At 40.8% G+C, this 15,422-nt stretch overlaps 1 protein-coding gene across 2 annotated transcripts in view; it reads left to right on the forward strand.

The window, feature by feature from the left end:
• The window catches only part of LOC111141022 (C1q and TNF related 3), a 22,807-nt gene extending 8,882 nt beyond the window's left edge, over window positions 1-13,925 (forward strand). Inside the window, exons 3-6 of one of the 2 annotated variants that reach the window (XM_022493345.1) lie at window positions 413-567; window positions 3,897-4,026; window positions 8,428-8,527; window positions 12,046-13,925. In XM_022493345.1, the coding sequence (XP_022349053.1) occupies window positions 413-567; window positions 3,897-4,026; window positions 8,428-8,527; window positions 12,046-12,205 (545 nt within the window). In that variant the 3' untranslated portion in view covers window positions 12,206-13,925. The remainder of the gene's footprint in view (window positions 1-412; window positions 568-3,896; window positions 4,027-8,427; window positions 8,528-12,045) is intronic. The other variant, XM_022493344.1, reaches the window with a different exon arrangement.
• The last annotated feature ends 1,497 nt before the right edge of the window (window positions 13,926-15,422 follow it).

Consider the following 15,422-nt stretch of genomic DNA (forward strand, 5'->3'; position numbering starts at 1 on the left):
ATTTATTTGACAGAGAGAGAGACAGTGAGAGAGGGAACACAAGCCGGGGGAGTAGGAGAGGGAGAAGCAGGCTTCCCACTGAGCAGGGAGCCCGATGCTGACCCTGGGATCAGGACCCGAGTCCAAGGCAGATGCTCAATGACTGAACTGCCCCAATCCTCAAAATTTTTCATCCAACTCTTGCTCTATGGGAAAAACAAGGACTTGAATAGCTAAGGCTGTCTTCAGTGTCCCCAGTAAGAGAGCTCATTTGGTGCTGCCCCCTTGGCTGTGTTCAGGACTGTTTCAAGTCATCTTCTTTTGCAATTGAGGGTGAGCATATTTGAAGAAAGGGTCTGTATTTGTATAACAGTAGGTGGTCAGTGTGAGTGATGGGGGCTTTCCCCATGATGCCTTCTGCTTGTAATTTAAGGAAACCATGGGAACAATGGCAATAATGGAGCCACTGGCCATGAAGGGGCCAAAGGTGAGAAAGGAGACAAAGGTGACCTTGGGCCACGAGGTGAAAGAGGACAGCATGGCCCCAAGGGAGAAAAGGGCTATCCGGGGATTCCTCCAGAACTGCAGGTAAGTCACCTTGGGCAGATCTCCACTGGACTTCTAAACTGCCTGGACCCTCGTAGTGCAGGAGGCAGAAGGCCCTAGCGCTTCTTCACTCTTTCTGTTGGCTCCTGGCCTGCATGGCCGCATGCCCGAGGCTGGCTTGACTCACTCCCATTACAGGATGTTGACAGACGGCCCACACTGTTTTTCAAAGAACATTTTGAAATCGTTCCTAAGAAGTTGAAATTCAAATCCCTTCTTAGACCAAATACACAGCCGCCCTGGGTATCAGCTAATGTTCCATTTTCCCTATCAGAAGAGATGTTAAATAAAAAGGTTTCTGGCAACTCAAATGTAAAAATGGCATGAATCTACCTCGAATATTTTATGTATTCATTTTGTTACATTTACCGATTTAAATCACATATATGGATATGAATATATAAGTATCATTCTCTATCAACTCAAGATTTTGTGGCACAGTTTTCATTTAAATTTTTCTCCGTGTCTTCTTTATCACTAGAGATGTTTTATTTTTGAGTCACCCATCCTAGTTTAGATTAGACCAGACTATATTTATTTCAGTTTGATGTGTTTTGAATCTATTTATGAGGCTATAATTGAATATTTTAGCCTAAGCTTACATGCTCATTTGACTACTGTTTATTTCTCCTTTAAGTGATGTTCAAAATTCTTGTTGCCAATAACATCTAAAACTGGAAAATGCAAGGTTAGATCACCAAGAAAATTACTAAGTCTTGGTTATCTCTTTATTTTCTGGGTGATTTTTTTTTAAAAACTGATTTTTCCAAGTGATTCCTATGGCCATTGAAAGCTAGCATTTACGTTAGCATAATGGTGGTTAAGTGTAATATCCGTTGTTGACCCTCCTGATCCTGTGGCTGACAGGGAGCTGTGGCTCAGGGCCCCTGCCCAGCATCATAAGAGAGGATATATTGCGTATTGATAGCCCAGGAAAAGATCCAAATTTAAAATCTGAAGTGTGGTTTCTACTGAATGTGGATTGCTATGGCAGCATCTAAAGTTGAAATATTATGAAGTCGAACCATCAGCAGCTGGGGGCCGTGTGTAATTGAGAGAATGTACCACAGCAGGAGAGACCTTTCAAGAACCAGAATACAGAGACTCTTGTCTGAAAGAGCGACTGGGGGAGAACTTTGCCTTTTATTTGGGCATATCCTGTGGTTGGTTGACCTTGAATAAATTCCATCATTTTTCTGGGCCTTGATTTTTTAAAGTTATAACTTAAGAGGTCTTTTGTGTTTCTCTAACTGCTTTTGAGGTTTTGTCACTTGTAAATGAATGTTGTTTAATAATTGTAGCAACCTGGCATCAATGGGCCATCAATAATTTACAAAGAAAAGAAGACAGATGCTGCCTAGCCAGGTTAAAGGTGTCTGATGAGAAGGGTGATAAACATTCCCAAAGCTAGAAACTCTAACTCTAAACCTGCGATGGTTGTACAAGGTCCAGGGGCCCAGTCTGATGGAGTGCACCCTGGGCAATGATTAAATTGCTCCATCAATTAATTTACCCAACAACTACAATGTAATAATTTGGCAGAACTGCATTCACACAGTTTTATTTTTTTAATCATTTTATTTATTTGTAAGATTTTATTTGTTTCAGAGAGACAGAGAGAGAGCATGGGCTGAGAGAAGGAGAAGCAGATTCCCCACTGAGCAGGGAGCCTGGCAAGGGGCTGGATCCCAGCACCCCAGGATCATGACCCGAGCTGAAGGCAGATGCTTCACCGACTGAGCCACCCAGGCGTCCCCTACATTCACATGTTTTAAAGGAGGCATTACAGAGGAGGGATGACTGGCCTCAGGCAGCCTGTAAAGAAGGGTGATTCCAGGACCCTTTATTCCCATTTTCAAAAATCCCTCCTCTGGTGTCATCCCTTTCTTTCCCCTTCCTTCTGCATCCACAGCCTTCATGCTGTCTTTCTGACTGTCCAAATCCTTTCCGTGTTGATTTTCCTCAGTCTGCTTTCCCCTGAGTCTTCCAAACTTCCAATTATTCCCTCTCTCACCCTCTCCTCTAAGCCCTTCCTTTAAACTCCCATTCATTGAAGACAGGTAATCCCAGCAAACTAAAGAATTTATTGATTTAACTCACACTCAGTTACAATGACTCATGTTGATGGGGGACTGGCATTCATTTTCAAATGTGACTGTCTAAAAATGGTACAATTCCAGTGTGAGGGTTTTTCCCACACCACCAAGCATTGGTCCCACACTGGCTAGGTGTCCTTACAATTCAACTCAATTCTGACACTGCTTACCTGGAAAACGCCTCAGATTCCAAGGTTAAAGGCTCAACCCTACAAGACCGCCACCCCGAACTTCAGACTCTAAGTCTGTGCTTCTGACATTCCGGCTATGAAGGGGAGGCTATGAACCCTCCTGGAGTTCAAGTAATTTGCTAGCAGGAACTCAGAGAAACATGTTACTTATTCAATCCCTGGTTTGTTGTAAAAGGGTGTAATTCAGGAACAGCCAGATGGAAAAGATGCATAGGGCAAGGTTTGGGGAAAAGGGTGCCGAAGTACCATACCCTCTCAGAGACCAAGTACCACTCTCCAGCACTTCCTATGTTCACCAACCTAGATGCTCTCTGAACCCCTTCCTTTTAAGTTTTTATGGAGGCTTCATTGTATAGGCAGGATTGATTAAATCACAGGCCATTGGTAATTGAATTCAACCTCCTGCCCCTCTACCCTTCCTGGATGTGGGGTGGGACTGATCACTCATCTCTAATCACATGGTTGGCTCCAATGGCAAATAGGCCCCATCTTTAGGTTACCTAGGGGCTTTCCAAAAGTTATCTCATTAACATAACAAAAGACCCCTTGATCTCTCTAAATACTTAAGATTTTCAATGGTTTTGGGCACTATGCCAAAGACTGGGACAAAGACTAAATGTATATTTATCATACATCATAATAGCACAGTTCTTTTGGAGAAAGAAATTATACAGAGTGAACAAAATTAAAAGGTTATTTTGCTACAGGCCTTCTCAGATCCTTTAATATGCTAATGAACATTTAATAGCTATAAGTAGATTTCATCTATATTTTCCCCATAATAGTATTTTAATATTTCAAAAAACCTTTTGAAGTCTAATGCTCCTTGAAACACAAAGTCAGAACTGCTGACATATACTATCATTTAATGGCTTCATAGTATAAAAAATGTTAAAAATTACCATGATTTAATTTTTTTCTGTTTATTTCCAATCTAGCTGTTACAAATAATGTTGAACCAAACTTACTTTTGTAAAAACCTCATTTCTTTAAGATAAATTTCCTGTTAATTAACTTTCCTTAGATTGCATTCATGGCTTCTCTGGCGACCCACTTCAGCAACCAGAATAGTGGGATCATCTTCAGCAGCGTGGAGACTAACATCGGAAACTTCTTTGATGTCATGACTGGTAGATTTGGGGCCCCAGTATCAGGTGAGATGTAAAAACAAATGAATGACTGAATTAATCAACTAGCAATCTAGAAGGAAGGATGGAAGGAAGGTAGGGAAAAGGTGAGAGAGTGAGGGAGGAAGGTAAATGATGAAGGAAGAGGACACAAAGAAAGGAAGACACTAAGAGAGTTGAGAATTCTTTCTGATTCCCTTTAAAACAATCAGCTCATATACAGATTTCTGTTGGATTTCAAAGTAAATGAATTAGAATTCAAAAAGATGAATACACTTTTATCTTTTAAAAAAATATTTTATTTTTGAGAGAGAGAGAGAGAGAGAGCAAGAGCAGGGAGGAGAGGGAGAAGCAGATTCCCCACTGAGCAGGGAGCCTGCCCTGGGCTCAATCCCAGGACCCTGGGATCATGACCTGAGTCGAAGGCAGATGCTTAACTAACTGAGCCACCCAGGCGCACAAGTTAACCAGTGGTGTCCTAAGGTGCAGGGGACGGGGCGGAGGGTGCTTGTGAGTGGTCAGCCCCAGAGGAGAGGAGTATTTTATCATGGACAGGGTTTAGAATTGCTGCACTATGATGACAATAAAAATCTAGTGACCTTTTCAATGGTCTTATTATAGTTCAAAAATATCCCATCAACAATGTGCTGGCTTATTGCCTGATTTCCTAACACAAGTCACACTGTTCTCAGTGCCACCCCACCTTAGTACAGCAAGAAGAAGGAAAAACCATGTTTAAATTTGTATTTAAAAATACAATCAAAGGGTGCCTGGGTGGCTCAGTGGGTTAAAGCCTCTGCCTTTGGCTCAGGTCATGATCTCAGGGTCCTGGGATCAAGCCCCACATCTGGCTCTCTGCTCCTTGGGGAGCCTGGTTCCTCCTCTCTCTCTGCCTGCCTCTCTGCCTACTTGTGATCTCTGTCTGTCAAATAAATAAATAAAATCTTTAAAAAAAGAAAAAAATGTATATATAATAAAAAAAAAAACTTTTCAGGGCAAAAAGAAGGCTTACAGCCACATAGTCAAAGGACAGCAGGAAAAGTCTACCCAGAATGATCAGCTTGTGGTGGCTGAAAGTAAGGAAGCTGGAGGCACTGAATGATGACTCCCAAATTGGCCCAAGACCTAAAATCCCCAGGAGCTGCGAATGGTACCTTATACGGCAAAATAAGGGACTTCGCAGGTCTGATTAAATTCAGGATCTTGAGATGGGGAGATTATTTTGGATTATGTAGGTGGGCCCAAAGTAATCACACTGTCTTTGAGAGCCAAGGAGGTCAGAATCTGCCAGGAAGTGATGTGACCATTGAAATAGAGACTGACATGACATGGCTGATGGAGAGGGAATATCGACAGCCTCTCAAAGTTGCAGGAGGTAACTTGGGAAGGGCTCCAAATATGTTTTGTTGGGTTTGTGTTTAAGTTTTCTTTGTTTGTCTTCTGTATCTATTATTTTCTCGAATTTCTTGCTGGTTTTTTTTTTTTTTTAATTTCCATTTCATATTGTTTTCTCCATCCCAAGATGGAGTCGCTCTGGCTAAATAGGTCCTTACATTCTGCATGTCCTTAATTACATATGCTGACGATGAATTTTCCTTTTTGCTTCTTCCAATTTCTTCTGTCTTATTTCTGTGTTGTTTTCTTTATTTTTTCTTTGTCTTACCTTACTTATTAGTCCCAGTTTTTAGTTCCTTCTCTTATCTGAACATTTCTGCTAGGAGTTCCTGCTTTTTGTTTAATAATGTTCTTTCATAGAAGGATTTGCTTTATTAACATATCTTAAACTCAGGATGTTTAAATTCAGATTTAGTTACAATTTTCGTCTACTACATGACAACATTTCTTCTTGGTGAGTATTCTTCCTCTATGGGTAGTTTCTGCTCTTCTTTTCTACTTTCTAAAACTGACTGACGGTTGAAAGAGTTGGATTTCCTTAGGCCAGCCACAGATAGTAGTTTCTTGCGGGGAGGAGGGACGACAGGGGGGACTTCAGCATACTTCTGACTTGTACCTCCATGGCTCCCTCTCCAGCTACCAGGAGACTCACTCTGGTCCTTCAAGTGTGGCCCTTCTGTGTGTTTTCTCTGTGTGGCCACACTTCCTTTGCCTCCCTCTGCAGACTGCACTGGGTCTGGGAAGACTTCTGAGACAAGCCTGGCACTTATATTTCTCTTGCCCTGTTTTTGGTGGTAGTTTTGGAAATCTGCCATTTTAGGACCACTCACCTCACTTTTTGTACTTTATCTAGCAACCTTCCCCCAAAATATCACTTGGACTTCATCTTAGCTCCCCTCATAAGAGCTTCTTTTCAGCATGTGGCCTTTCTCCATCAGGGAGTGTCTTTTTTCCAGTACTGTGAGATCAGCCACAGCTTGGCCTCCTCAAAACTCCCTGCCCAGCCCCCATGTTGCTTCCTTGAGACTCTCTGTCTGCTGTCTGTTGCATTTGACAGACAAGTATTTTAAGTTTATTGACTTTTATATCTCCTAATCTTCTGAAAAATGGATTCTATCTGGTGTTTGTGTTCAATGCTCCTTATTTCCCTATGTGGAATCCAGAAGGAGAAGAGGAAAATCTTGATGGATGCAGTTGCCATGTTAAATTTGACACAAGTGCTTTTAACGGCTTGATTGAGGTTTCCACCCAGCTAATCTCAGAAGTAAACGGGTATAGGAAATGATCCAAGTGATCTTTCATCACACTTCAAACAGTTTTAAACCTTCTTATGTGACTTTCTGCTCTGAAGGTTGACAATTTTCCTGTAATTATTTTGTTACACACCTCTGGGCTGCAGTTTACGGAAGCATCTAGAGAAGCCCAATGGTTCCATTGTTTTCAAGGGCTTTATCATTGAAGCTCAAAGATTTAGTAGTTGTTTAGAACTCTCTTGGATCATCACTTGGTAACAACCATCATTTGTCTCCCCACTGTGTGTCTAATACATTTTGTAAAATGTAAAAATCTAAACACACGTAAACTATTTTCTTAGAGTCCTGTGATTTCGATCTGCCTTTACTTTTCGTCTGTGAACTAATCTCCAGCCTTATGAATGGGTATGACTGATTTTTTACACCAGTTCCTTTATTCCCAGGATATTGAATATGCAAGCCTGGCACTAAATGAAGCATGATCACACTTCTTCACTTGGTTCAACTTGACTCAGAAGCAGGTGTCAACATGGTACCCTCACAGCTTCTATCTTACTTGATTGCACCTTTGAAAAAGAGCATAGAACTGTGTCATGCTATCTTTTTTTAAAAAGACATTTCTGGGTTTTCCCCTTACAAAGCCTGCTGCTATGTTCTGAATGAGTCCCTCTAAAATTCATACATTGAAAACCTAAGGCCCAAGTTAATGGTATTAGGAGATATGGCCTTTGGGGGATGATAGCTTCATGATGGCAGAATTCTCATGAATGGGATTGGTCCTCTTATGAAAGAGGCCCCACTGAGTCCCCTAATCCCTTCTGCCACATGGGGATACAATCAGAAGTCTGTGACCTGGAGGAAACCTCTCACCAGACTGTGTTGACACCCTGCTCTTGGACTTCCGGACTCTAGAACTGCAAGAAAGACATTGCCATAAACTCAAATGCACAAAGACAAGGTCACTAATTTGAAAATGTAGGTTGGAAAATCTGTAAGAGCTTGATGATATATATTCATTCATCTTTCCAAAATGCACGCTCAACTCCCACCTCATCTGGAGTTGAGAAGATTTTCCCTTTTGCTCATCTCTGTGCTTTTGGATTCATTCTAACCTTTTACAGTGTATCAGTTCCTATTAAGTTCCTTTCTGTTAGGTGGCCTAGAGTCTTACAAGAAAACTCACATCTTTTAAAATACATTGATCCTTTACAAATGAGAAGGATCCTTATTATCCTTACTAAAAGTAGTAAGGTCATGCTGCTGAGTCATTGTGGAGTCTTTCTCTTTATGGTACATAATTTCTTCTACTTACAATGAATAACACGATAAGTTTCTAAAACTATTTGTTCAGAACTGATCAATATTTATCTGCTAAAATACTTCTTACCTCTGGCTAACATCTCTGGGCTGAGTGTACCCACCCACTGTAATGCTATACACGTGGCTCATTTTGTTAGGCCGAAGAGGCCATGGGTTCATCCATGCAGGGCTCTGTACCTTGTCCAAAGAGTTCTAGTGGTAGTTAACTGATACCTAGGAATAGTGTGTACCTCACCATAAGTGCTTATTAGGGATACACGGTACACACACTGAGAAATTTATTTAATTTAAAGTAGGAGGTGAGAGCAGATAAAGGAACAGTCCTACAAAAAAAGGCTAGGAAGAGCCTACATGCCATATAGGATATAAACAAAAAAAATGTGAAGTCATACAGTGTATCTCCCAGTCCTCAATGTACAATATGTTATTATAAATGTGGATAAATACCTGCCTTTTTCAGGTGTGTATTTCTTCACCTTCAGCATGATGAAGCACGAGGATGTTGAAGAAGTGTATGTGTACCTCATGCACAATGGCAATACAGTGTTCAGCATGTACAGGTGGGTGGTCTTCTCTATCACAAGGGTCAACCATGCTGCCATTCCTTGCTCAAAGGATGGCAAACACCACAGAGTGTAGAAGAATCAGGAGCGCCTGACTTGTCATCACTGAGAGCTCCCATATACCAATATGTGGCCAGATTATAATTACTATTTGGGAAGAAATAAATCTGATGAACTTGAGAATAAGCAGGTTGATGAGAGGCCTTGAGCTGATTACTAGCAATACTCCCCATAATTAATCATTTATATATATATATTTTTTTTTTTAAAGATTTTATTTATTTATTTGACAGACAGAGATTCACAAGTAGGCAGAGAGGCAGGCAGAGAGAGGGGGGGAAGCAGGCTCCCTGCCGAGCAGAGAGCCCGATGCGGGGCTCGATCCGAGGACCCTGAGATCATGACCTGAGCCGAAGGCAGAGGCTTTAACCCACTGAGCCACCCAGGTGCCCCAATCATTTATATTTTTTTAAAACATCTTGTTTATTAATTTGAGAGAGAGAGAGTGCCAGCGCACATGTGCTTGTGAGAGCAGGAGGGGAAGGGCAGAAGGAAAGGGAGAGAGAGTCTTTCTTTTCATAAAGATTTTATTTATTTATTTGACAGAGAGCAAGAGAGAAAACAAGCAGGGGGAGCAGCAGGCTGTAGGCTCCCCGCTGAGCAGAGAGCCCAAATGCAGTGTTCGATCCCAGGACCCTGAGATTATGACCTGAGTTAAAGGCAGATGCTTAACCAAGTGAGCCACCCAGGTGCCCCTATTTGTGTTCTCTTCTTAACTTATAAATTCTTTTCTTCTTTCTCAGGCTTTTCTTCTATTTTCTTACTCTCCCACCCCCTTTGCCAGAGTTTACCCCTATTGATGATCTTCTCTACTATCTTCCTCAGCTGGCAGGTAGAGAATCGGGAATAGGCCCTGGTCTTTAGGCTGTTCTGCTGCTCTGATATTTATCCTATCAGCCTGGCCCTAGGGCTTCTTTAAAAAAAAAAATTATTTTAGGGTGCTTGAATGGCTCAGTTGGTTGAGTGACCAACTCTTGGTTTCGGCTCAGGTCATGATCTCATGGGTGGTGAGATGGAGCCCTGCATGGGGCTCCCTACTGTCGGGGAGTCTGCTTAGAGGATTCTCTCAGCCCCTCCCCCAACTCGCTCTCATGTGTACGCAGGTGTGTGCCCCCTCCAAATAAGTAAGTAAGTAAGTAAGTAAATAAATAAATATATCTTTAAAAAATTATCTTAAAAAGAAATATTACAACTTGTTCTGATATAAGCTTAAGATGTAGGAAAGAGGCAGAGAGCCAACATCTTTCCCATAACTAAATGGGTGGTGAGTTATTTATGAACAATTCTGTGGCTGCTATCTTATCTTTTGATGACTTGGGAGGATTGCCATTTCTTCTCTGGCCCCCAGTGGGGGATGTATTTGAAAAACCAAAAGAGAAAAGATAAGTAGGTGGAATTACTGCAAAAAAGAGACTCAAGGGGCGCCTGGATGGCTCAGTGGATTAAGCGGTGGCTGCCTTTGGCTCAGATCATGATCCTAGGGTCCTGGGATGGAGCACTGCATTGGGCTCTCTGCTTGCTGGGGAGTCTGCTTCTCCCTCTCTCTCTGCCTCTCCCCACTGCTTGTGCTCTCTCATAAATCAATAAATAAAATCCTTAAAAAATAAAAAAAGACTCAATATGGCAGCTCAAACACTGCAGAACTCTATGTTGCTTGACCAGCTCCAGGATGGGGAAGGATGGGGATGAGAGGGTGGAGGAGGGATTGGGGGGATGTGGGGTTGGGAGGGAGGTGCTCCATATGGGTTTTGAGAGATGCAGACTGGTGAAAGCAGTTCTGCCACCTGTAAAAATGACTTGCAAATTCTCCCTGGTCATTGTCATTGCCATAGTCAGAAGGCAAAAAGAGCACCAGGCTTGTGAACATGTTTATGCGTCATCTCACATTCTATTCAGAGAACACAATTACTTTGTTGTCCACCCTAACTCCCCTCAGCCTATGCAGGGGCAGCTAGGAATGTAGAGCTGCTCCTCCGGAAGAAGGGAGATGGAGTCTGGTGAACAGCCAGGCTTCTCTGCTCCTCTGGCTACCAAGTATCTGTTGAATTCTTCTTCCTACATTTAGAAGATAAATCTCCCCATCTCCACCCCCATGGAAGACCGCCTAAACTGCAGTTCATGCATCCAGCTCAAAGCCCCAAGTCTTAGGAATGAGTAATCCTTTTTATCAAGTCAGCCTCTCGGCTGTTTTTCTCTTTGGCCCCTGATTCTGTCCTCTGGGAGGACCTTCCTTGTTTGTCTCCATCCAAAAGGCGAGTAGGTGTTCCCTGGGGGTCTTTCACTGCCCACTTCCTGCTGGTGCAAATTAGAAGGCTAAGAGTATTTAGTCAAAGACCCCAAGTCCCTTGTGAGCCAGGTTTGGATTTCTGGGTAATACCATTTCCTCAGAAACTTATCAGGCTTTTGTTCCATTTGCTGCCAGTCAGTAACATGTGTTAGCAAACCACATCCAACATTCTTTTCTTGACATCTAGTTTTTCAGCCTGTTCTTTCCTTGATTCCTTGTCTTCATTCCCTTCTGTCTTACCTAATGATGGTTACCACAAGATCTTCTAAAACAACAGATTTAGGTAGAAAGGCAATATTTGTAATCCATCAGGTTATGTGATAGGCCATGTCTATTAGATTGGATGAGAAGTCTTACTAAGACAACATCAACTTTATCTCTGATGTCTCTGGTTGGCTTTTCCAACCCTGTTAGACCTCAACTTTCTAGACCCTCCCTTTCTTCTTCCTGTCCTTCAGACATACCAGTTTTTGTCTGAACTTGTCTTTTGCAGAAACATATTACTAAGAGCAATATTTTGGCTTTTCCAGTCACTTCCTTGCTTAGGGTATAGGCTTGGTGGACATAAGGTCTGCTTTCTTTATTATCAGATGTTTTCCTAAAATGTTTTGCCACAGCACAACATGGATCTCCAGCTTTCAAGCCCACATCTTTGTCTCCTCAGTACTTTCTGCCTGATCCTGAGCCAATGAAACATGTTTTAGTTTGGGTTATAGCAGAACCCTGCTTTAGTACGAAATCCCAAAGAAGTTAGAGTAGACTAAACTGCTATAACATTAGCCCAATGGCTTAAATGTAATGGAAATCCCTTTTCTTCTCATGGGACAGTCCAGAGTGGTTGTTCTAGGTTGGGACAAGTGAGAGAGAGAGCTTCCTACTACACAGTTTTCAAGAACTCAGGCTACAACAATTGGCTTCCAGGTCATTCTGGTCATCGTCATTACCATTCCACATGGTCATAATGAGGAAAAACCAAGAAGAGGGGTTTGGGAGAGTTGTGTTGTCCAATTCTAGAAGTGGTACATGTCTGTTCACATGCCATTTGGAGAACTTAATCCTAGAACTCTAAGTGCATGAGAGCCTGGAGAAGAAGGGGAGGACATATTTTGGTAAAGAGTTGATTTTCTATTGCAAAGGCTAAGTAGTTGGTGCCTTTTTTTCTTTACAGCTATGAAACAAAGGGGAAGTCAGATACATCCAGCAACCATGCAGTACTGAAGCTGGCTAAAGGGGATGAGGTTTGGCTGAGAATGGGCAATGGCGCTCTTCATGGGGACCACCAGCGCTTCTCTACCTTTGCAGGCTTCCTCCTCTTTGAAACCAAGTGAATATATGAATAGACCAGCTCTACTTTTGGGAAGACTTATGGCTGAGCTGGTATTGTTGTGATCTGAGGGATATTAGGGTTAAGGGTTCTACTCAGGAGCTCAGAAGAAGAATCCACAAAACAGTCTTCTCAAGTGACCTTGATTAATATACTTGGCATGTTTACTCTTCCCCAGGCACCTAAAGAAGAATTCCTTCTTGATACAGGTTGGAAATAATTGTTTCCATCAAAGAAGTCCTTTGTAAAGAATTTGGTTGCTCTGTTTTTAATTTAATAGCAACTTCCAGGAATTCCTGAGGTTTGGGGTTCATCATTCTTCATAACATTTCAGAGATAAGAGTGCAGTCACTAGGGTGGGGTCGGTCAGAAAAAAGGGCACTTGCGAGGACCAAGTTACCAGAAACATTTGTGAAGCCTAGACTGGGAAGTAACACTTTGATCTGCTGGGTCAATATTTATGAATAAATATAGATAATTTTAGTAATTCCAGATAGCTTTTAGATAAGGAAAGTACTTACAATGTCCATAAATAATGGACTCTTTTTTAAAAAATAAGAATACTGCTGTAATTAAATCTTGACTTGTAATGGTTTATGTTTTTGGATATAGAATTTTCTCATGATCCAAAATTGGGTTTATCAGATATGATTTATCATATTGGCTTTTTCCCATTGGGTTTCTTGTGTTACAATAGATCTTTGTTGACCCTGGCCTGGAGAACCAGCTGAGGTGAGCTTATGTCCATATACACAGTATACACAATGTCCTTATTCTCTTATTCTCTCTCAATTTAGAAATTACCCCAATGAACTTTACCGACATGTCATTTGAGGAGCTGTAAACTCAGTTATATACAAACCAATGGATAAAAAATATAAGGGCATTCCATTTAGAAGACATAAAATAAAATCTCTTAACGTTTTTAAAGATAAAAATTGATACGGCTTTTTTGATCACCATATTTAGGCAATACTTACAATGGAGCTGTGCTCCTTTACTTTTGCCTGTCCTTCCCCGAAAAGGGACAAGTTCAGGAGATAGTACCCAAAATTTGTTTATTTTAAGCAAAGAAAGCATCATTGGAGTATGTGTTTATCCTGATGTTGAATCATATTTATAATGCACTAGAGAGATACCTATCTGAAACATATCATTTAATGAATTCCCTTAGAAAGCAATTATCCCTTATTTTATTTTCTGTTACATTTTCAATTTCCATAAAGGCTTTTAAACTGTGGGTTTAGTTGTACTGATTACCCCCTATAGCTAGAAGCAGAAGAAATTAATTAGGGCTGCCCTATTAGCTAACTTAGTGTACTCCATGTTCAGTTCTGTCTTTGACCCATTCTTTTGATCTATAAATATTTTTAAACTCTTCCTGACCAACACAAACAATGCTATTTTAAAGTGAATGGATATTAGCCAAAATGTGCTTGACTGGTTGGTAATGTTTTTGTGATTTTGTATATGTCTCCAGTTGCTTCTGGGGCTGTAAAGTCATGGGTGTTGAGGTTTACTATTTCCAAACATCATAAATACCTTGTAAAAGTGTATTGCCAATAGACAACTGAATGTTGCATGTTGCCCAAAGGGATTCCATGTTTAAAGAACATACATTATTAATAAAGTACCTTAGAAGAAGACATTGGCTTAGCTTTAGATAAAACTGAGACGAGAAAAATGTAAAAGCATCGTATGGAAATAAACATACTTTTGTTAAATGTATTGTTTTATAATGTTCTTAATAAAGTTGAATAGTCATACATTATAAGTCACCACAGTGAGTTTCAACCAGACTCCACACTGAGCCCCGGGCCCAACTCAAGTCTTGACATGGGGCTTGATCCCATGACTCATGAGATCATGACCTGAGCCAAAACCAAGAGTCGGATGTTCAACCAACTGATCCACCCAGGTGTCCCTCTCTGCCCATTTTTAGTTGGATTATGTGGTTATTTTTGATGTTCAGTTGTGTAAGTTCTTCATATGTTTTGGATATTAACCCCTTATTGGATATATCATTTTTAAACATCTCTTCCCCTTCAGTAGGCTGCCTTTTTGGTTTGTTGATAGTTTCCTTCACTGTGTGAAAATAGTGACATTTTACTAGCATTTCACTAGCTCTTTGGTTATTCTGAAATACTGTTTATATGGAAGACAAGATAGATGCTTAATCTTTTTTTCACTTTTATTTATCAATTTTTATAATAATGAGTTAGTGTCCTAGACGTCTTCAAAGTGATTAATAAGATCTCTTAAAAAGCATTATTATTAACTTATGATTTTTCGTATATTTAATATGTTTCAATCCACCAGAGTCATTATTATAATTTAATGGCTCCATCTTAATCATCAGTGGGAGACCCTTCAAGTAAGTACCTCTATTCTTTTGGCCCAGAATCAGGCTGGTATAAATCTCTCAGCAGGGCAGAGGCAAGTGGAAACTGTGGAGATCTATGTCCCCACCAGACTTTCATGCTTTGACCTCGGGTGGGACTCCAGTGGCCTGAATTCAGTAACATCAAGCAATTATGTAAGCTATTTGATTAAAGCCAAGAATCTGACTGACCTAAGAGAAAGGGGTAGAAATGGGGAGACAAGTTAGGATAAGATGGACTACAAAAGCAAGTTCAGAAGAGTGATTGCCATGTAACATCATTTATGTAAATTTAAACTACAGAATATGATATATGTATACAAAATACAGTATATAAATAGTATAGTTACAGCATCAATAGATATAACAGACTGTGGAACATGTATCAAAATCATGGGAGTGCATGTGTCTTGATTGGTGGAGTGAGCACCAGCAAAGAAATGTAAATTTGGGTAGGAGGGAAAGGTAAAGGAGACTTTAGCTATGGAAAATGTTAAAAAGCAGATGGCGTGTGATCTATTTACTCCCTTTAGTACATGGATGACTTGAGGGATAAAGAAAAAGGCAGGTGACTCTCCTTGTCAGTTGTACCTTTTGTACCTATTTATCTTGGGTAAATAGATGAATGATAGCTGCTAGAAGGAAGAGGACTTATCTATTTGATGCATTTAACACATAGCCCTTTACTTATGCTAAATAAACCCAAAACCTAAGAAGCATGGTTCCAGAGCTAAGTAACTGCCTGGGATGTAAAATGAAGTCTGTTAGGTACCTGAGAAACTCATTAGAGACCTAAACTATAGTCATGGGTCAGAGGGTATATTATTTTGCTAGGGCTATA

Source organism: Enhydra lutris, unplaced genomic scaffold (genome assembly GCF_002288905.1).
Source record: "Enhydra lutris kenyoni isolate GAN:26980312 unplaced genomic scaffold, ASM228890v2 scaffoldscaffold5, whole genome shotgun sequence".
NCBI classification, from domain to species: Eukaryota; Metazoa; Chordata; class Mammalia; order Carnivora; family Mustelidae; genus Enhydra; species Enhydra lutris.